Source organism: Cyphomyrmex costatus, unplaced genomic scaffold (assembly GCF_001594065.2).
Source record: "Cyphomyrmex costatus isolate MS0001 unplaced genomic scaffold, Ccosl1.0 scaffold21, whole genome shotgun sequence".
NCBI classification, from domain to species: domain Eukaryota; kingdom Metazoa; phylum Arthropoda; class Insecta; order Hymenoptera; family Formicidae; genus Cyphomyrmex; species Cyphomyrmex costatus.
Window position 1 is genome coordinate 210,395 of NW_017276147.1, and position 21,524 is coordinate 231,918.

Genomic DNA, 21,524 nt, shown 5'->3' on the forward strand with positions numbered 1-21,524 from the left:
GTGCCAATCTCGCCGGGAACATCTCGTTGCAGTCATCGTCGTCGACGTTAGTGCGACCTGCGTCAACAGCGCTAGCCATCGCGAGTACAACCGTCGTCGTTTCCCTCGAATCGAACTTGAATCGAGCGCGCCAATCTCGAGGTTCGCCAAAGAGCGACGTTGTACTCTTTTCGAACTTGGTCGATCGTCGAATCGTCGTAGGCCACTCGCGGGAACACGAATTTCTTGTCCCTTGACCGATAAGGAAGAGAGGACGAAGGCAGCGTCGGATCGACTACGCCGTTTCGTCTTCCAACAACAACTTCTTCTTCTCTTTCTCCTTCGAGTCTTCCTTCTGACACGATTCTGCTCGGAGCGGAGTATACACGGTAACCCGGAGTAATGTGCGTCCGTGAATGATTGGAGCGAGTCTGACGCGAGCGACGTCGCCGTCGGCGGAAAGAAATCGCCGACTGCGACGAACGAACTCCTCGACGTTCACCATCGCGTGGACCAATAATTACACGCGAGTCAAGATTCTAATCGCGATATTTTTCGGACAAGCTGCGTAATCTTTCTTGTCACATTGTCCTTGACGCATTGCCCTCTCGTCTCAGGAGTCAAGCTGTCTTCGACTTGGTGACACGTACTCTGGAGTTGCAACGCTCTTCACGAACGACCGATGTGAGACCTCGAAGTGAAGAGGCGAATTCTCTCTCCGCGGTCGCGCCACCCGCGCCGGGAGAGATCGAGATCCCGGGTCGGGAGCCCGGTGCCGCTTCGTTGCTGGATCGTATTTGGGGACGCGTTACCGACATTCATCCCGCGCGGGATCTGTCATCCAGGCAGGCGACGTCAGATCGGCGGTCGTTCGATCGTCCGGCGGACGTCTCGGCCGTCGCCGCGCGAAGAACCGGCGGCGTCAGGCGGAGGCGTAGGGGCGGCGGAAGAAGAGGTGGCGGTGGTGCTGGTGCTGCTGGTGGTAGCGGTGGTGGTGCAGGAGGAAGGCCCGCGGACGTGCAACAAGTTAAGAGGCCGCCGCCGTCGACGTCGCTGTCGCCGCCAGCCTCCTCGGCACGATGTGACATGGATATCCTCGCCGTAGCCTGCGCCCTCGTCGCGACGGCACTCTACTGCAACACCCTGCAAGCGGGTTTCGTCTACGATGACCGGTGAGTGAGAAATCTTCTTTCTGTTTTTTTTTTTTTTTTTGCCGGCATTGAAATCTTGAATGCGAACAGAAATGAATGCCCCCAGCACTTTCGAGTGCTTTAACGCTACCGGGACTTGAAAAGTGACGTAAGTCAGCTAGGCAAGCTGAAACCTCGACGCTATCGACACGCAAACATGACATCTGTATTAATAAATATATTCGTGACGGCAAAACCGTCACGGTCAATATATATATCCGCGGTATATCTGTATTGTCGAAAATTGCATTCACCGAAATTATATCGCATTGGTCTTGATTACCAGGTCCGAAGTTTCAGGAAGTCTCGATCCAGGGCTTTTCCTGACAGGAGTTGCTTTAAGACTGGGTCGAAAAGCAGCTGGTGACATACTTGGTGAGGTCGCGTGACGAGATTCGTCGGATTAGAACGCGGTGCCGCGAAAGTTTCGAGGGCGATACTCGAGAACGATAATTCGCCGTCACGTAGTGATAGCGGGGCGAGCTTTGATTTGACTTGAGGGAAGCCTGGTCAGAGCGCGATACTCAGAGTTGTTGATAGCTTATCGAGGCTTATCGTCTCATGTTGGACAAATGCGACTTAAAGCACAAGTGAATTCAATTCATTTGCACATATAACACTACCTGTCGCTTGACTGCATTTAATCCTTAAAGGATCGAAAAACTTTATGCTGCTCGTATAACGCATTTCTGATCGTAGACGTTGATTAACATTAATTAGAATGCACTGATTTTCTGTCTCTCCTTTTCTCTTCCTCTCTCTTCTATATAAAAAAAAAAGGTATCTATCGAGAGACGTAAAATCATCGATTAAACACGAGCCAACGTTTGCAATCTGAAGTGATAATTTCGAGGCAACAAATTGAACTAAAAATTCTGTCTTAGGTGAAATTTCGGCAAATATACAATATACTCTCGATCCTGTAAAAGTTGACACAGGTTCGAACTAGGTTCGCTTGATCGAATATCGTTAATTATGCCGACGGGTCGCGTCATCCGTCATCTAGAAACGAGGAAAAATTCTTGTCGGCACGTTTTCGAAGGACGATGAATGTCGCTCGTAAGGACTCGAGTTTTCCGTGAATATTACTCATACCTGGGGTGATATACGATAGATGACATTCCTCGCGATATTTCAGCTGTCACTCCTGCGCCGTGCGAAATTGTTTCTGCGCTGCCACCGGCTTCGATACCTACCCCACCGCTATGGAAAACAAATAGCCACGAGCCGGAGTAATCGCAACAAACTGTGTACCGTATCGTTCGTTCGTTATTTCGCTTCTCCTCTCGGATCGATAAGACTGCGTCAGGATTTGCACGGTACTCTCTCGCCAATCGGCTCGAAATTCTCGCGATCGCCATTCTGACGGTTTAATCTCTCGCTAGCATCATACACTTCTTGAACAGATGTTTCGCAATTTTTGTCCAATATCAAGCATTACGACGCAAGCTCATTTTATCGCATGCACAGGTGATTCAAAAATCGTTGCGTGTCGAATTAAAACAAATATTACAGAGCACTTTGCGCAAAAGGTGTTGCGAAAGAAGAAATTTTTTAAATAATTAATTTCATATCGAAACGATAATTGTTGAAATTATCGGAAAAATAACTGAGATTCGTATATATATAAAGTATTGTTGCGTTGAAAGAATTTAATTTTGTAAAAGCTTTCCATTTCATACACGGAAGTAAGAATTAATTAATCTTTAGATGGTGAAAAATGTTGCCTTTTCTCTCGCATTTAATCACTTTCTGCTAAATAAAAAGGAAACTTATTGGATAAAATAATCATTATGGCTTTATACTCAAATAATCAAACAAACGCACTGAATATGATAAAATTATGAAAAGACTTAACACGCGCGCAATTAATCGCTTATGAGATAGAGGGTGGTTTCCTCTTGCCAACGACTCCCGACATTTTTCATTTATAGTCATTTACGAGCCATATCTCGTGCGGATAGCGGCAGCCGAAATACTCAGAGCGAGGAATCGATGGGTATATCCAAAGTTACTCGTACGATAAGAGCCCTTGATCCGAGGCTCTCGAATTCTATGACACTGAATCCCCTAATTGAGTATCCCGTAATCTCCCGGACATCGTGGCCCGAACTCGATCGCGCCACGTCCTGCGCTCTGAGACTGACGTTCGCGTCAAGATATCGTAAGACGGGATCAGATTGCACTGGAAGAGATAATTGTACTCTATGCTGAACACAGTATTGCAAAACAATCGTTATCCTAAAATATAATGCCTTAATATTTTCGTTATTTTAATAGAAAAAAAAAGATGTGACAGGGAAATTTCGAGTATATTAAAAAAGTTATGATGATATCTGACGCGTCAAAATGGCGCCCAAATGGCTCCGATATGATTATTAAAAATCACTTTTTGATCGATCATAATTCATTTTAACGTCATTTTGATGTTATCGTGACTTGTTGTTCTCCCAAGCAGAACAACAAATCATGATAATGTCAGAATGACGCTAACTGAAACTGATCGTTACTGATTGAAAAGTGATTTTTAACAATCGTTTTGGAGCCATTTCGATGTCATGATGATTTGCATTCTATTTGATCTATACTTGGGATTCAAATAATTTGTTTGAAATGTGATAAATTTTTATTTTATCTTTTGTTTTACATGGGTTTAATAAGATTTTCTTTTCTATTACATATGTCATATATTGATGCAATTCAGTTAGATTGTATTTTATAATCATATTTTCTCTCACGTATACACGTGCAACTCCATTTCTATTTTGCCTTTATATTTACTTTGCACTTCGATAGCTTGTAATTGGCGACCCCTGCTGTTATTAGAAGGCAATATACGTTGCATGCGAGAACCATTCGATGAATTGAAAACAAGTCGACGTTATTTACACGACTGGTGTTTGAAAAACCCGGCTGTACTTCCGCCGATCACTTCCGTTGCGCGCCCGAGTGATTCGCTCGATCACGGTTATCGGAAGCGCTGTGCAAATAATCACGTTTGTTTCTCAGGTAGGGTGCAATGAGTGCTCTCTTTCTCTCTGTCTCTCTCTTCGTCGCTAACTCCGTGCCGTTAAAAGCGTACGTCTGACACGTACAGCACTTGCAAAAGTTACCTATCGCCGAATTATTTGCTACCGCAAAACTTTTGCGACTCTCGCGCGGAAGTTTCTGGGTGTAACTAGCTATAAAGGATTAGTCGCGTTACCAGGTGTAATCTTGCTCGCTGCACGTGTCTCCCGCGGGATCGTGTGAGTGCCGGTCCGAAACACCTCTCCCGAGTTCGATAGTTTGCCAAGGGTCTCCGTAGGCGCGCTCGCGGGAACATTTATTCTTCGTAACCAATTAACACGACACGTTCGTGATTTTTCTCCAATTTTGTTGGAATATTAGTTTAAGCTTTAATTTCGAATGTGCTCGGACCGGTTATTTCAAAAAAGAAAAATTACTTTTTTCTCACAAATTTCGTTTATTAAGAAAAATTTCATCTATTTTTTTATTTATTTGCACTCATTCGATTTTGAGAAAATTGCCTCTTGATTACATCATATGAATTATATGTGTGTGAGATACTTACTTAGAATATTCGACATACGCGAGAGGAGAGAAAATTTTGAAACTTTTGAAATTATATTGTCAATAATTGTAATATTTTTAATTTAAATAAGTCACGTAAAATGTAAAAATTAGTATTGTGAAAAATGACTTTGAGTATACTATCTTCTATCCGTTTTGTTATCACTTTTTCCATCAATTTTATACGAAGTAATTTAGATATACATAAAGCTCTATAGCGCAATTTACATAGAAATTAAATTAAAACGAGACGCCTGTCTGAAGCGATAGAATGAGTTTCGTAGCGATAATGTCGAAGTATCGCGTGACCGTCGCGCTCTCTTCGCATAAGGAGCATCCGCGCGACCACTGATTCGGTGCGGTTAATCAATCATTCTGTTTACGTTATCGCACGAACTAGCGTCGGCGTTATAAACATTTAGGCGCGGGACGGCACGTGGTGGGAAGCGGCGCGGCGGCGCGGGGAAGAGTGCTCGCCATAAATTAAATTATTCCGGTCCGGGCATCGGAAATCAACTGTGCCGACCGTTCCGTTGGAAACGCCCAGTACGATTAGTCCGATAATCAAGCGCTTAATTATGGAACGAATTTGGACAGTCGGAGGAACGGATAAATAGAAAGAGGAGAAGGGGAGAGAGAGAGAAAGCGGAAGGAAGAGAAGCCCGAAGCAAAGGGCGCGGATATCGCGTTAGTTCCCGGTAGAGCCTTAAAGCGCTCGCGTAATAACGAAAAACGGCCGTGCGCGCATTAAGCCGAGATAATTTTTCATCCATATCCGGCCCATTAGCGGCTACCTCGTTCGATGCGACCGCCGAGACTAAAGCGGCCGATGCGCCCGCCGCGCGCCGCGCTGCTGGCGACCATAATCAAGTCGAGTCCGGTTATTAACGAGAGCCCTTCCCCTCCTCCGACTCTCCTCCGTCCTCATCCTTTTTGCCAGCTATTCTCTTTCTCGTTTCCCTTTGCTCTTCTCTCGCGTTCTCATCCTATTTTCCTCACTTATACCACTTTTCTCATCCCTTTGCTTTGGCGTGACCTAGCAAAATACCCGCTCACCAATCACGGTGGTGGTGGTGGTGGTGGCGGCCTTACTGTTCCTGGTTCACTTTTGGTCTTTTATGACTTGCTGGTTTTTTTTTTTTTTTCGATTATAAAGTATCGATTTCGAGGTCAGTTGTTTCGGTGCAATGGATTACTTGAACCGATTTTATAAAATCTGATAATAGTTAGCAGATGGGGTATTCTATTTGTCGTATTGGTGCGTGTAGTATTATATTAAACAAATATTGTCAATCATAATAATATTGATCGATCATTTGATATACTGATTAAAAAAGTAAAGTAAGCGTTTAGTTATGATTTTGGTTATATACGTATTAACCGAACATTTAATTGAACATTTGATTGAAATTATTTCATCAAAGCTTTAATATCTATCATCTAGATTCGATTATTATTATCTGACTTTTTCCGCAGTTGTGTGAGAACATTTGATTTTGAAATTGATATATCAATTGGCTTGATTTGAAATGGACATATTAATTTCAACATCAAATGCTCTCACAACTCTACTATAAAATGATATGCTGATACATATGCCTTGTATTTCCGCATTTTTAACATACTATATGTTAAAAATTATATATACTTACTTGTTTAAGTTTGAATTTTCACTTTGTCTAATGGTTTAGAAGCTCTAAAGGATTACGTTTCGTTATTTGATAAAAAATAGAAAAGCCCAACGCGGACATGAGCGAGAAAAGCGTCTCTTCTGGAAGATTCCGGCTATTTTATTCTGACCGTAGGTCTTGTGCGGAGTTTACCGTTGTCGTGAGTTTATTCCGGTCGCGCCGCCGCGCCTGAGACTCATAGGATAATAAAGGCCTCGTATTTTACCGCGACGCCTCGACCACAATGGCCGTGCAAAGAATACGGGACATATTTATTCGGCTAGTTTTTTACCAGTGGCGCCAGGGACCGAGTCGGAAGTAAACGAGAGAAAAGAGGACAGACCGGGAATAGATAGAGCCAAGGCGAAGGAGGAAAAGCCGACGAAGTTGGATAGTATCCTCTGGCATCTTGTCGCTCTAACAAATCGCAAAAGGAAAATGTCTTGGTTAATGTATGCGGCATGCGCGAATCTACATACAGTACGTGCGTCTCTGCTATTTATCATTTGTGATTTATATAACGTTTACTTAACGCGTTCTCCATACGGTCTTAATTTTTTAATTGTCTTTTTGGGTACACCTGATTTTCCAAGTAGGTATACGCACTACTAGAAAATTTTGTTACATAGTTTACGAGCAAAAGGAATCTTTTACTACTGAGATGCAAATTAGAGACTTTCAAAGACATATTTCGGTATGCAGATGCGGAAATTTGGAATACACTACCGTTATGCATTGCAAACCTTCGCATCTCCATAACTTGCTTTTGATGGAAATATTAGGTAGCAATTTTTCGTTATCTCTATATTTTATCTAGACATAACGATTCTATATTTTCAAAACTATATATTTATTACACCTCATTACTTTTGGTATGTTTAAAAGAGAGTACCTACTCTTTCAAAAATTTTATTATATTATTCTGTTATTAAATTTCTATTATATTTATTGCATGAAATTATTTTTGCATTTACATTCAGTTACACGTATTCAATTCATTTTTATATACATTTCTTAATACATTTATCTTATTTATTTCGAAATTTATATCTCTTATATACGAATTTCTTTTAAGAGGTGTAAATTCCAGAACAGAGGAGAAACATCTTTCTCCGCCTGTTTTCGCGCGTCAGCTAGCTAATCTCGCACGTGTATGTTTGCACGTAGATGCGGTAGCGCCGATGCAGTTGCATTGAGAATGAGTTTGGAATAAGAAAAGTTAGCGGTCGAGGCTTAGCTTGTTCCGTTTCCGCCGGTGAATAATACCGCGGTATTCGGCGTGGAAGCGCGCCTTCGGTCGCATGAAATGTAAAACGCGGCATTACTATTTCAGTCAGTGCGGTGCATTCGGACTTACTACGATGCACGTTTTCTCAGAGCGTGCGTAAATAATGGACGCGTTCCGGAACATGCCGGGTTATAAAAGAAAAATTGTGCCAACCTTGGGAGAAACGTGCGAGACTACGCTGAGCATCTTCATTATGGAAACTAGCAAAGTCAAGTGATCGATCAAAACGCAAACATCAAGTGATTGATCTGACGATCATTTAGCGAGTTCTTAGTAACGTTATATAATTATTATGTATGTATGCTAGGAATTTCGCGTTCCTTCGCTTCTTATTTTCCGAACTTCATTATAAGTCTTCCTCTTTGGCGTTAATTGATGAAGTCTAACTTTTGCATGTGTTGTGTGTGTGTGTATATATATATATTTTTTTTAAATATACATGTGTATATATATATATACACACACATATATATTTGTATGTTGTGTAGTAATGGAAATGATCGTGTATACTAAGGGTCAATGTATTTTAATAAATTTAACATTTATAATATGTTAAATTAACTTTACATTTTATATTCATTTATTTTAGATTTACACATATTAAAGAAATTATTTTTATATTATTTATTTACTCATAAATTGTATTATTTTAACACTAATACCAATTTAACAATAATATGTTAAAATAATACAATCACATTATGTTAAATCAACACTCGAATATACTAAACATTTAATACAAAATTTTAACAAGGAATTGATTGTTTCCAATACAAATATAAAACATTTTTTAATGTGCGTTAGTATCGATGTTCTTTACGTTGACGTTGAGCAATTCCGCTATAAAAATTGCTTAATTTACATTTGACATACATGAAAGTTGAAAATAAAATGTTATTTAATTCAAGGTATTAGAATTTTCCTGTGTTCATCACTCCTTTGATATCTATAATGGTGTACAACAAGTACAGGTGACAAGTTTAATATTGCATAAGTTTTATACGTAGAATTAATGTACATAGTTAATAAACTATTTTATAGTTATAATAACTATGTGCATAATTAATTTTACATATAAAACTTGTATTATACTTGTCACCTTAATTGCCAATACTATAGATCTGTTCTATTCAGTTGAACTTTTCTGGTATTCATTTTTCTTGCTTTTGCTTCTACGTTGAAAGAGAAGAGAAACTGGTACGAAAAGTTTAGTTAAAAAAAACAGACTACGTTTTTTCTCGGAGTAGATAACGTGTCTGTTTTACTTCTTTTATTATTGCGTATGTTTTACTTTATATGCATTCCTGATAGAATAATTACAATATTATCATAAGAACACAACAATACGTCCATTTCATTTGACAACAAAATTTCTGTGCTCCGAGTTAATATTAATTATTTCCGATTAATTGCTATTGGCAGTAAGAAATTTGGCATTGTTTGCGTATGAAGAGTTTGATAGACATCTATTAATCTGTACATCAATTTTGTATATTTATTACGTATTTCGCAGCCAGAATATGCAATCGCGCCAAACACAATTCAGGCACCAAGCGCATCACAAAAAATTTATATTCCATCGAAACTACCATCGACATATTCGTTTTACGCAATAAATCTATCCCCCAGATATAATTTACAAAACAAATGCGGTTAGTGAGACAATAATTTATGATTATTGTCACGTAAAACAGCCGTACGTAAAACGGGTTAATATGATTGAAATGGGTCCAGCGGCGCAGGGGAGATTTTATTAAAGCCAGCTCTCGCTGCCGGCACGATTCGCAACGAATCAAAATAAAAGCTTTCTCTAAATTTATTTTGTTTCTATTTTATTCAAATTCCTTTTTTTTTTTACACCTTCGCGCATCTCTCGTATCTTCGACATCCACGAATCCATCGATATCTGATATATTTCAAATTGTATTTCTCAATAAATTGCACCGGGAGAGGCGGTCGACTTTTAAGCGCGTTTCACGCGTAAGCTCGTTCGCGAGTACAGTTTTCATTTCGAGAGAAAGTCGATGGAAATGTCCGCCAACAATTCTAACGCGCTCTGTCCCTCGGACTCGCACGCATTTTAATTTAAACGGAACAAACCTTTCGCACATGGAAATTTCCCTCGTTCGCGCTGTCAGCTGCGACTGACTACGCTTCTCCCAGGACAGATTCGTGACGAACGGGCTGCGATAGACGCTCGGGTGGGGGAGGAGGGTTTGGATTAGAGGTGGAATTAAACCGTTGCCAGGTAGAGTCTAAATGGATAGAACATACAGTGGAAAATGCTACCATTTCCAAGGACTTCTCTCGCAAAACTGACAATTGAGACAGGAAGAAGATAACAAAGATAGATCGATGAAAAATGGTGCTATTGTTCTTGAATGTCGATACTTCACTTTGACATCACATCACATTCCTGCCATTTTTCTTGAAGCGCGAGACTCACGAATGACGCAATTTTGCATTTGCTTTCGCCATCGAATTTGCTGCGATTCAAGTATTGTTTGCAGTAATATCGAAAACTCTAATCGAAAGAACGATGGAGTCGAGATTTACGGACACGTATCGATCCTATGCAATCCCCAATGTGGGGGATAGATAGCGCGGAAAGAGGATGGAACATTATAAATCCAGAAGCCGCGTCAGTCACGGAATCACACGGCCAGCTGCCGGGATAAAAATGACGAGCGGGCAAACGCATGTCCCTCTCACGAATGGCAGGAGGGACATGCGAACAAAGAGATCGACGTCGCGGGGAGTGGAGCACCTGTACCATGTTTTATCGAGGCGCCGCGCCGCGCCACACGTACGAACGTTGCACCGCGTCATTCGGACGATCCGCACTGGAAATTCTTGCAATTTCGCTGCAAACGGGATATTTCTGCGCGCGCGATGTCTGTGTGCGTGCAGGTCGCGTGAAGGACGTCGTACCGTTCGCGATGGTGCACGGGAAATTCGGGGGGATGCCCGGCCGCGTCGAGCATTCATCCTGCGGGACCGGATGGCATAGGATCGATGCACTTTATCGCGCCAGAAAGACTGCAACTGCGCGGGGAAAGATAGAGAAAGGGGTTGGAGAAAGAGCGAGCGAGCGAGAGTGAGAGAGGGAGGGAGGTAAACGAGATATAATTTACGGCTAGGTTCTCTTGGTCTTGATAGGACTTTACCGCAGAAACGAGAGATACAATGCGCGACTGACACCACGCCGTGCTGTAAAGATCGGAAAACGGTTAAAAACGAGAGCGATGGTACCAACGCGTACCCCGTTCGAGGTATAGTTAAAAGGGGTAGTATATCACTAGTCGTGCAGGCGGGGTCGGAGAGAACGAGCGACGCCCAGCCGTTGGTGAATAAGGGTGCACTGTAATGGCGACACGATGCAGTAAATATCGTCGCACGGATGGGGCGAATATATACCGGACAGCAGCGTGCGAGAAGTTGAGGCGTACGAGCGTGCGTGTACGTGCGCGAGAATTAATTGGTGATTTTTATTAGTGACATTAAAGCAAAATACAAGGAAAGAAAGCAGAGGGAGCCACAATGAGCGCGGAACAATAGAAATGCCTCTTTAATTACGTAAAATTTATCGCGCCGTGATCATCACCGTCGCTGTAATTAATGCAGGAATGAAAATATGTATATTTCTAAGCAGAAAACATAGTCGTCGACTTTTTTAATGAACGCATATTCATAGTTGCATCTAGTTTTCCTCTATCACTACTGCATGATTTATATTTTGTGTGTGTGTGTGTGTGTGATTCTCAATTACGTAAAAAGAATCATTTTGCTGAAGTATCTAAAAATTCAACTGGATACAGATCTGAAAATAACCTCGTTGGGGCTTGACATTTTAGCAACCAGCTTGAACGTCCGATAGAATTATTTCGACGCTCCGCGATAAAATTATTATTAGATCTGTATTTAACTAATTGTAAATTTTTAGACATTTCAGCAGACTATTCTTTCCGTGTACTCATCCAGAAATAACGCGCGAAAGAATATCTCGAAATGCAGAATTTGTCTCGTTTGAGACGAATATGTGTCAAGCCTTCTCGTGCATCGCGAGGGTAAAGTGGGGGAGCATTTGCAAGCTCGGGTTTTAGCGAGCTTCCTCGTGTGTATTGTCGAGTTTCACGAGTGAGTGGCATGCGCAGTGTATACTGCATTTATATACATTAAAAAGGAGCCTGAATATCCTGAAAACGTTACTTGAGGAGAACAGAATTTTTTTAAGAGATTGTCGTTACTTTTCGCTTCTGCGACATCACTTCTAACAACAATAGAGAATAATACGTGAATATACAGATAAATTAATGTCTTATTAATAATTGTTGAGAATAATAAAAACGGCTGTCAATGGCACAGAAACATTCTGTTTCTACGATTAATAATATCTCTACAATAACAGAAGCAATTCGCGAAAAATTCAGATTTTTCTCTTAAGAGACAGAGATATTGCGAGCGTTCAATTCAAATTGTACACGACGCTACATCGATTGATTATATCCGAGAAAAGAATTCTCGGAACGTAATACTCTTTGTCTCATTCTTTTTTCTTATCGATAGAAAACAAAGTATGAATAACACAGCTTTTACAGAGAACACGGCAAACGACTGCAACGATTATTAAAGCCACGTGCGCGCGTTTCTATCGACGCGGCAGAGTTCGTTCCGTTCCAGTGTTACGCGAAATGCGCTATAATCCGTTACAAAGGCGCGGAGAATCCAGAGGGAGAGGACGAGAGAGATAGACAGGAGAGAGGAAGAGTGAGGATGAAAAGGGAGGAAATGTTTGCGGAGGGGTGTGCACTTGTACGTTTAATCGGCTCATTACCTGCATCCCGAAGTCAGGTAAACCGCGGCGGCACGCCGCTCGCGCGAGTGCAAAATTCTAACTACGCGATTATTGTTACACGATGCGTGTATGCACGTCGTGTACGCCGCCGCCGCTGCCGCCGACGCCGCCGTCGATGCACCTCGAATTAGCCCGCTAGCGAACAAGCGCTCTGTATACGCGATATACTCGCAACGCGACGTACCATCGACCGTGCAAAAGTACGTTTAATTGTTCGTACGCGGAATTACGCAGTTGTAATTGCCGAGCGTGTTTGCACAGTCATAATACTTTCGCGTCATACGAGATACGCGGACGAGTTGTAACTTGTAACACTGGCCGTAATCGCCGGGAATTAAGCCCTTTAAAAAACGTCCTTTCCGATAGACATAATTGGGCAAGTTTTACTCATCCGGAATGCAACGCTCGAGAAGTTGCTCGAAAGTTATCCGAGTCGATTCTTGTCTATCGATTTATGTGCCATTAATTAACTTTACAGTCTTCCACTAGCAATAAAATTGTACGTGTGCAGGGGGATGAGAAAGAAGAGTAGTATATCTGGCTATAGTTATGCCACGTGGAAAGAACGGCTTTGTGGAATATTTTACCAGACGCGGAGATTTGTAAATAATTTCGATGGAGATCGTCAAAATAATTATGTAGAACGTTTAAGCTTTGACAATATAATGTTGCAAAAATTTTAACATTCCAGCAACCGATTTAAGCGTCCTACACATAATTTATTTTGATGGTCCAAAAACAAAGTTACATCTTTAGGTGTAGTTAAAAATTTTAGAACACTCCTTAGTAAAATCGTTCTTTCCATGCAGACAGTTTTCTTTTATTAATGCAGCTTAAGATTATTATCCACTACTGGACTGCATACTTGAAATTCTAATAAATATTAATAATTAATTCCTAGGTAAACATTAAAAATATATTTTCGGGTACTTTTCGGGTAGAACTTATCCGGCAAAAGTACGGAGTACGCTTCAGTTACGATCCTGTCTTAATCCTCAAATACATATTTTCTGTCATTCCGCATAATTCCACGTCACGTTCTATATTCATAAGAAGCTTACGCGACGCGGCTCCAATGGCTCGATCGAAATATCCGATTGTAGCGAAAAAGTCCGATGAAAAATATCGTATCGTCGAGGTGATTTGCAAATGAACGCGATATTTGGCGTGATTCTGCGCGAGGCTACCGATAATAATCGCGGCGATGATTCGACGCCAGGTGGTATCAGCATCTAGCTTTTTTTACTCCGTTTTTTTCGCGGCATCAGCGCTCGTCCCGCGAATTGGAGCGGATCAACGAGTGGCACGCACGGCCATTTTTATGCTCGTTTGCCGAATCGTCCGCCGCATCGTCGCAAAAAGTGACGCGAGATGAAACGGATTTCTGGCGTGGCTCTATGGGTCGCGATAACGCGCACGGCGATTTGTGCATTGCGAGTATTTTGCACGATAAATACGTATAATGCAGAGAAATCTATTTTACGCGCGATGCTCTCGTCAGCAGCTGCCTTTCTAAACCGACGTGAACATTAAAACGGAGGGATTAATGATGCAGCTAATTTAAATTTAATCGTAAATATTTCCTATTGAAATATCTACGGACAATGTGTGTTTCAATGTATACGTTGTAATATGTATGATAATATACAATCAGAGCTGGGAGTTACTTTATAAAAGTAATTCGGTATCGTTCTCTTTTTCTGAAAAATAACTTGTTATTGTGTTATTCGATTTCAAAAAGTTAACTTGTTATCATTACCGTAAAAGTAACGGGTTGTTTCCGTTATTTTATAAATAAGATTTTGATGGTCTCTTTTCCTAAAGTGGCATTAGTGGTTATGTCGATTGTATGATGGTTATATAATCACAACATGGTCAAACATAATACATTTTTTTTCTTTTGAAATTCATCATGCATGATCCATATTCATTGTACGTGTACAAAATAACAATATACATAACGATCGTATTCATTATCGTTATTCAACAAAGTCATTGCGTTGTCATTAACACGCCACAAATAAGGAAATAGGTAAATATTTAGAAACATTTGAACGCTTAGGAACATTCGATTTTTCGCGAGAAGCAGGGATCTTATTTGATAATACAATATTATAAAATTAATCTTGGAAAGTCATTATGTAAGCAGAGGAGTGTCTATAAATATTACTATTTCAGCTTTAATATTTTTGTAATTGTGTTTTTTTAAGCGTGGCAGTAAACAGCGCGTAAAGGGAAGATATATTTAAAATTTACATATAAATATTATTAGATAGCCTTTACCAAATGTGTGTGTATTTTTCTTTATTTATTTGATTTTGTATTTTTAATATTCATGAATTTATAACTGAGAGCACGCGGTTATTAGATTTCGAATTAAACTCTTGAAAAAGTATACGCCCCGGTTGAATTTAAAGAGGCAATATGGATTCGTTATTCGATAGCAAGAAGAAGCTCAGTTCGGTGCCTAAGTTTATAGTTAAGCAAAAACTAACTCCAAATTGCTCAAAGAATCTATTATTAAAATTAAGGCTGGGATGTTCTGAATAAAAGTTCTTGCACCAGTCCTTCGATTAAAAACTAGGGAAGGAGCAGGGCGGAAGTCTCTGCTTTGAAATTAATTCAAAGAGATACATTCAGCGTTTCCTCGAGACCGTATTTATCTTCACAGCGGTGCTCACTCTATCCAAAGGAGCACATGCTAATCACTCGTCGCGACGTTCTCGCTTTCTCCTTCGCGTTTTACACTGTGCAAACACTCTTCATTCCTATCCACGATGAACCACTATGATGGCAGCCATAGTGCCAGCGGCAACTAGAGCAGATAAACAGCGGATTCTTTCTTATCGCCTCGTGGCAGAGGGACCCTTTGCGCGAGACAACAATGTTCAGCCGGTAGAGAAACGTCAGTCTCCTTCCCCTCTCTCTCTCTCTCTCTCTCTCACCTCGCCCGCTCTTCCGCCGCTTTTCCGTCATTTCCCCTCCCGGATTTCTCTCCGTTTCCCTTTGTCTCTTCGCCACGCTGCCAAAGTCTCGCGAACTCCCTGACGTAGTTCTCTCCAGAAACTGGCTGCCTCGTCGAGCTATCGCGGTAGTCGCGATAGTCGGAAAGAGATAGGGAATTCGCGGATAGGACGGAAGCGACGTGTCGAGGAGCAGTGGCAAGGGAGCTCGAAGAGAGTCAAGCGGAATGGCAAATCCCGAAACAAACGGCGCGCAGTCTTTGCGAATCGAGCGAGCTTAGCAGTGGATTATCTTCGGCGTGTGTATATATAGCTCGATGTCGAGAAACGGCGAAAGGGGGGAGAGAGACGGGGGATAAACTTCGCCCGGATGCTGGATAGCGTACCCGTAAGAGCTCAAAATCGTGTTTCCTGACGGTTTATACGACGCTATTCTCTTCGCCAACAGCGACGCTGCCGCAATCGACGCCGAGTCGTATTTCTGGTTTTCTAAGGAAGTTGAAGCGAATCGACTATCACGCTCCTATAAGCGAATTTAAACAGTGTTCAAAAATTTTTGTAAAGAATTTACCCTGAATAAACTTTAGAATTCTATCAATATTGAGTGATACAGTGTTGCATTTGATATGTAAGTTTCACGTTTGAGGAAACGGAGCACTTTTAACCGTTTGCTTGCATCTGGGTTCTTTTTGGCACAAGCATCTTTCTCTCAAATTTCACCCTCATTTTTACTCAAATTTACTCCAATTTTTATTAAATAAAGGTACATGTGAGTTAAAAAAAACTATCTGGTGATGTAATAGAGATGTTGAAATATAGTCCTTTTTTCGAAAGTTTAGAACAGTAAGAAAATTTACTCTACTCATAAAAGATCCAGATTGTAGACGGAGGACATAAAAATGTGATTGCAGACAGAAGATTAATTCATGCAACATGAGATTTTTATACATTTCACACTTTTAATAGGGAAACATTTATAATCTAGACCTTTATAAAAATCTATTCTCTCTCTCTCTCTCTCTCTATACCTTTATAAATAACCTGATTATTAATTAAAATTAACGATTTGTTCGGTCAATGTTGATAATTTTTATCACTTACTAAAATTGGATTTGATGACGTAATTAATTATAAATAATCAAGGTATACGACGTGTTCCATTTTTAAGATAAATTGAATATCATAAAGTAATAATTTGCTGACGCATCGATATAGCCACCGATTTTTAATTTTAAAATTCTACAAATGGCTATATCGAAAGTGAAATGTCCGGATCGATATCCATAAATAGAGAAGAGAAATGCAACCTGCGGCCTCGTGTACTAGCCGACTCTGTTGTTGGCGATGTCCGTCGTTGTCGTAATCAAATTAATCCCGTTGAATCGGGACAAGTTGCGAAGCGGGGTATCCGAAAATTACGACGGCGCGCTATGGAAATACATTGTGTCTGAATACGATATCGCCTACAACGGTGAATGATTTGTTTTACATGAGTTTCGCAACGCAATCGATTGCACACCGACGATTGCGGATAATGTCGTTTTGTTTCGAACAAACGGCATCTTTTCCACGGTCGCGCAGTTTTTGTACCGTTTTTATGTCGACGCGAAACGTCCGAGTTATTGTTAAAATCCGATAAATGCACAACGCGCGCAGCGATTTCATTCCCCCGGTTAATTACTGCCGAACGTGAAATTCGGCAGAGGAAAACTCAAACTGTGCGGCGACAATGTCGCCCTGGTAAATTGCTAATAATGCAATAACATCGGCCTGACTGTTATTTGTGAAATTATGATGCACGTTGTAAAAATAAATATTAAAGCGATACAGAATGCAACGAATAAAAAGAAGCGGCATTTTATCGATGTTACGCATAAAAGGTATCGCTCGATTAATTATCGTACAACATTTTACAACGGTAATTAAAATGTTTGTTAGACGATGACACATTATATCGTCATGATTAATAATAACGTAAGCCGTCCTAATTGAATATGCAGGAATACTATAATAATTTATCTCCGTCATGCTAAATCCTACACAAACTCTCGTACTTATAAGATGGTAATGTAGTATCGTGAAACAATTTGTCTCGAAATTAATGATTCGATCAGATTTAACAGAGAGTTTAAGTCTCTTGTGTATATGTAGAGTGCTCTGTGTGCATGACGCTCCTCGAAAAATGGAGTTTTTCTAAGCGGTTGGTATTAAACCTTTACCTTTACGGTGCGAATTTCAGTGCTTCTATGCTTCGTCGGTAGCGAAGCGGGGCGGGAGATAAATGTATACAGTCGTCCGATTATATCGCGCACAGGCCATCTAATAATTTCCCGTGGCACACGGAAAGAACTCCTGGAAAGCTCTGCCCAGAGATTTTTAAGATGCTTTCCCGGACGGGAGGCGGGAGCCACGGAATGTTTGCGGTAAAATTAGAGTGCCGTTCATGCCACGACGGAAGTACAACGGGGAACAAGCGCTCTCGGAATTCCTTGGATTAGAAAACGACTAGGAGTAAAGGTAGAAAATAGCACGTAGAACGTTATACGGCGTTACGTGGTGATTTCATGGCATTAGGAGTCGCTACTCATGGCACTCTCCACACGGCACCGGTGCAAAACCGTGGGACAAAAGTAGGACGCCCGATAATGGAGGTCCTTTTCTACCCCCGCACCCCCAGCCTCGACCCCTCCTCCTCCCTCCCGCACCAAGTCCTTTCATGACCGAGACACCCGGTAGATGCGAAATCGATGCCAGTGCCGGGACGTGTCCGCGCAAAAAACGTTCCCGGGCCACGTTATAACCCGGGACTCCCGGTGTCGTCCAAGTGAGACTTGCAGTCGGGAAGAACATTACAGGCGACATAGCAGGTGTTTGTGGAGCAGTGGTTCGCAAACTCAGAAGATACGCCGCGCCGCATATCGATCGATTGAAACGTTAATTGTGGATCGTATAGTTAGTTAACCATCGAGTCTTTTTTTAATGATAATTATTTTTATGAATTTTACGAAAGTGTGTTTATCGGAACTTTTATGACGGCATAATATTAAAAAAAGAAAAGTCAACCCACACACGTAAAAAATTATCTGTTTAAAACGAGTGAGGATTAAAATAGTAGCTCGTGTTTACGGACTGTCGTATATCGCTAATGCTCGTTGGTAGGATGTTTAATACAGGCTATTAAAGGCAACGGGACGTCTGGGAACGCCAAAGCCCTCATTCGACCGCTAAGCGACGATCTTCAGGGATTACCAAAAAAGAGATATATATGGCATGACGCGGGCGAGCTGCTTCTTATCGACAGATAAGATCCCTTGCCCGACCTTCATTACTCTTACTAGCGCGTATCACGTGGTTATATTCGCACGTTTGCGAATTATCCATACGAGCTAACGGGTACGTTTCTTCCTGTGGAAATAAATATTTCATGAGATAGGTACCATTCGCGTTACTATTGCTACAACTATAAATATCAAAATATAATTTCCGTAATTGAATGTAACAACAAAAAATATCAAAACATTTTGATTTCACTTCTTTTTTTAGCATTTATATTTTTATTGCATTTTTTGAATGTATAATTTACAAAATAATTTTTTGCGTAAAATTATATTTATTTTCTTAAATACATATACTTCGAATAACATATGTTTTGATTTTGCTTCTTTTTTGTAGCATTATATTTGGCTCCATTATATTTGCGTTTTATAAATATATAGTTTACCATATGATTTCGTATAAAAATATAAAATATCCTTACTGTTTCTTTTATATTTTTACTTTTACTTTATCACGTGGTTTTCGCACGTTCGCGAACTATTATTATTATTATTATTACTACCCATATACGCTTCATATAAAAATAAGTATTTGGCGAGATAAGCGTTAAAATATGATTTCAGCAAATGAATGATATAACAGTAAGAAATATCAAATAAAATAATAAATATGATCGTAAGTTTCTATTCTTCTCGAATGTGCGAGCGATACATTTTGTGAAACTAATTAATTACACAAAAAAATTTTTATAAGCTTAATGTGTTAGGAAAAATAATAATTAATGCTGAATGCAAAGTTTATACGTGTGTGTAACATCATATCGTCCCCTTATTTCGAAAGTGATACGACTAAAATATTAAATTCTTATAAAAAGAAAAACATTATTTTTTAACTTGACAGAAAATTGACTAATTAAGTAATTAAATAATACCAGCAATGTTTACTTTATTCATTCATGATCACAAAAATCACGTTTTTTTTATTGTTATGCAATTTTTTTTAAGCAAGGAAGCAAAATATCAATGCTTGTTATAAATAGGATTGTGTATATCTATTATTAATTTCTTATACCTCTCAACCTTATATTTCATCATCATGATTATGTTTCATTTCATTGTACTCTAATCGCGCCCGCAAGTTGAACCAACTTCCTTGTTATATGATCGGCGGAATACTACGTTAACAATCTCTCGCTAGGGTTTACCATCCCAAACTTCGTAAAGGGTAATGATCTAAGAGATCTTCTCTATGCTCATTAATCCCCCCTTTATAATACGTTGTTTCCCGCTGCGTTCAGTCGTCTTTGGAGGAAATTCTCATTGTGATAAACTTAATCAATTAACAGTCGGTCGCATTAGTTAGCTTTCCGATTATTATAAACAACACGCGTTTGATTAATATCGTGAAAATGTAAATAACGGTCAAATAATATAATGATAGGTTTATAAAAATACTGATGAATGCAATACATGGATCCAGACTGTAAAACATTGCTTTTGTGGTATAGTAATGAAGTTTAAAAGCTTTTTAAAAGCTTTCCGAAATAACAGTAAACTTTCTCCGCGTTATTGATAACAATGTCATACGTAGAGGAACAATTTAGCGTGACAATAAAAACAGCTAAAATCCGCTACTTGGATTTAATACTCTTTTTCTATTATATGCGGTTTAGATTTGTATAGATTTCTGTTATACAAGCTTCAACCCAGAAAGTATCAAGTGCTCGGTATGTAGAGTTCGTGTTAAGGCACACAGCGCTGCATCTCGTTTCTCCCATAGCTTTTTCCGCAGTTTGTTTATGAGGGGTAAAAGCGTGCTTCGTATGAAATCCGCGGAGATCTGGAATTATCTTGTTTTATGTAGGTGTGTGTACACGTCGCGTGTTCTCGAGAGACCGGGGACTTCGCGAGAGTATCGAGTTTTCCAATAAATCCGTGACGCTGCCACGGGTCTCGTTTCGTATAATATTTGCATGGTATCATTGTTTACGGCCACGACACGCGTTACCCGCGCGCAATTCGCACGCTATTTCACGCGCCACTTACGCAAAACACACACCGTACACTGCTCTTCATCGCCATGCGGATTGCGACTCGTTGAAAAGAAAACAGGGAAATCTCCTCGAAAATGTATCCCGCATTTTTAGCGATTGTCCCGCCGGCGCCGATGATTACGTAAAATATCCCGATTTGTGATAATTAAGACGCGGATATGTTGAAATTAAAAAACTCGCAACGGATTGCAATGCTTCGCGCGGGGACACACTTAAGCGATTAAGCGCGTTGATTGGACCAAAGGGGGCCGAGATTAAAAAACTTATTTCCATGGGTTCCCTTAACTCATTCACATTCGCGCTAAACTCTGAAAAATAATATCCAGTGAAATCGCTTGCCAATCGTACTGAGGCAAGACCGATGTGAATTCTATACTCGTGTCCGTATCAATCACGGTAACACCGTTTCTTATCGTATCGCTCTTTAAAGCGCACGATTAAAGACTGCGCATCCCCGCATGCAACCACACGCTAAAGCAATATGCCCGCGACACTTTGAGTGTACGCGCGAGCACGTTTAGAGCATGACGGGCGGGAAATTACACGGAATTAACACAGAGCATTGTTTGTAATAAAGATTAATAGTGAGCTTTGTAACGACCGCGTTTGATACTCGCGGCTCCTATATCGCCACGTCTTTGTCTCTCTCTCTCTCTCTCTCTCTCTCTCCCCCTCTC

At 40.5% G+C, this 21,524-nt stretch overlaps 1 protein-coding gene across 2 annotated transcripts in view; it reads left to right on the forward strand.

Moving 5' to 3' along the window:
• Positions 1–875: 875 nt before the first annotated feature.
• The window catches only part of Tmtc2 (Transmembrane O-mannosyltransferase targeting cadherins 2), a 303,001-nt gene continuing 282,352 nt past the window's right edge, over positions 876–21,524 (forward strand). For both annotated transcript variants that reach the window (XM_018539267.1, XM_018539268.1), the window contains exon 1: positions 876–1,151. In XM_018539267.1, coding sequence (XP_018394769.1) covers positions 1,066–1,151 — 86 coding nt within the window. In that variant the 5' untranslated portion in view covers positions 876–1,065. The remainder of the gene's footprint in view (positions 1,152–21,524) is intronic.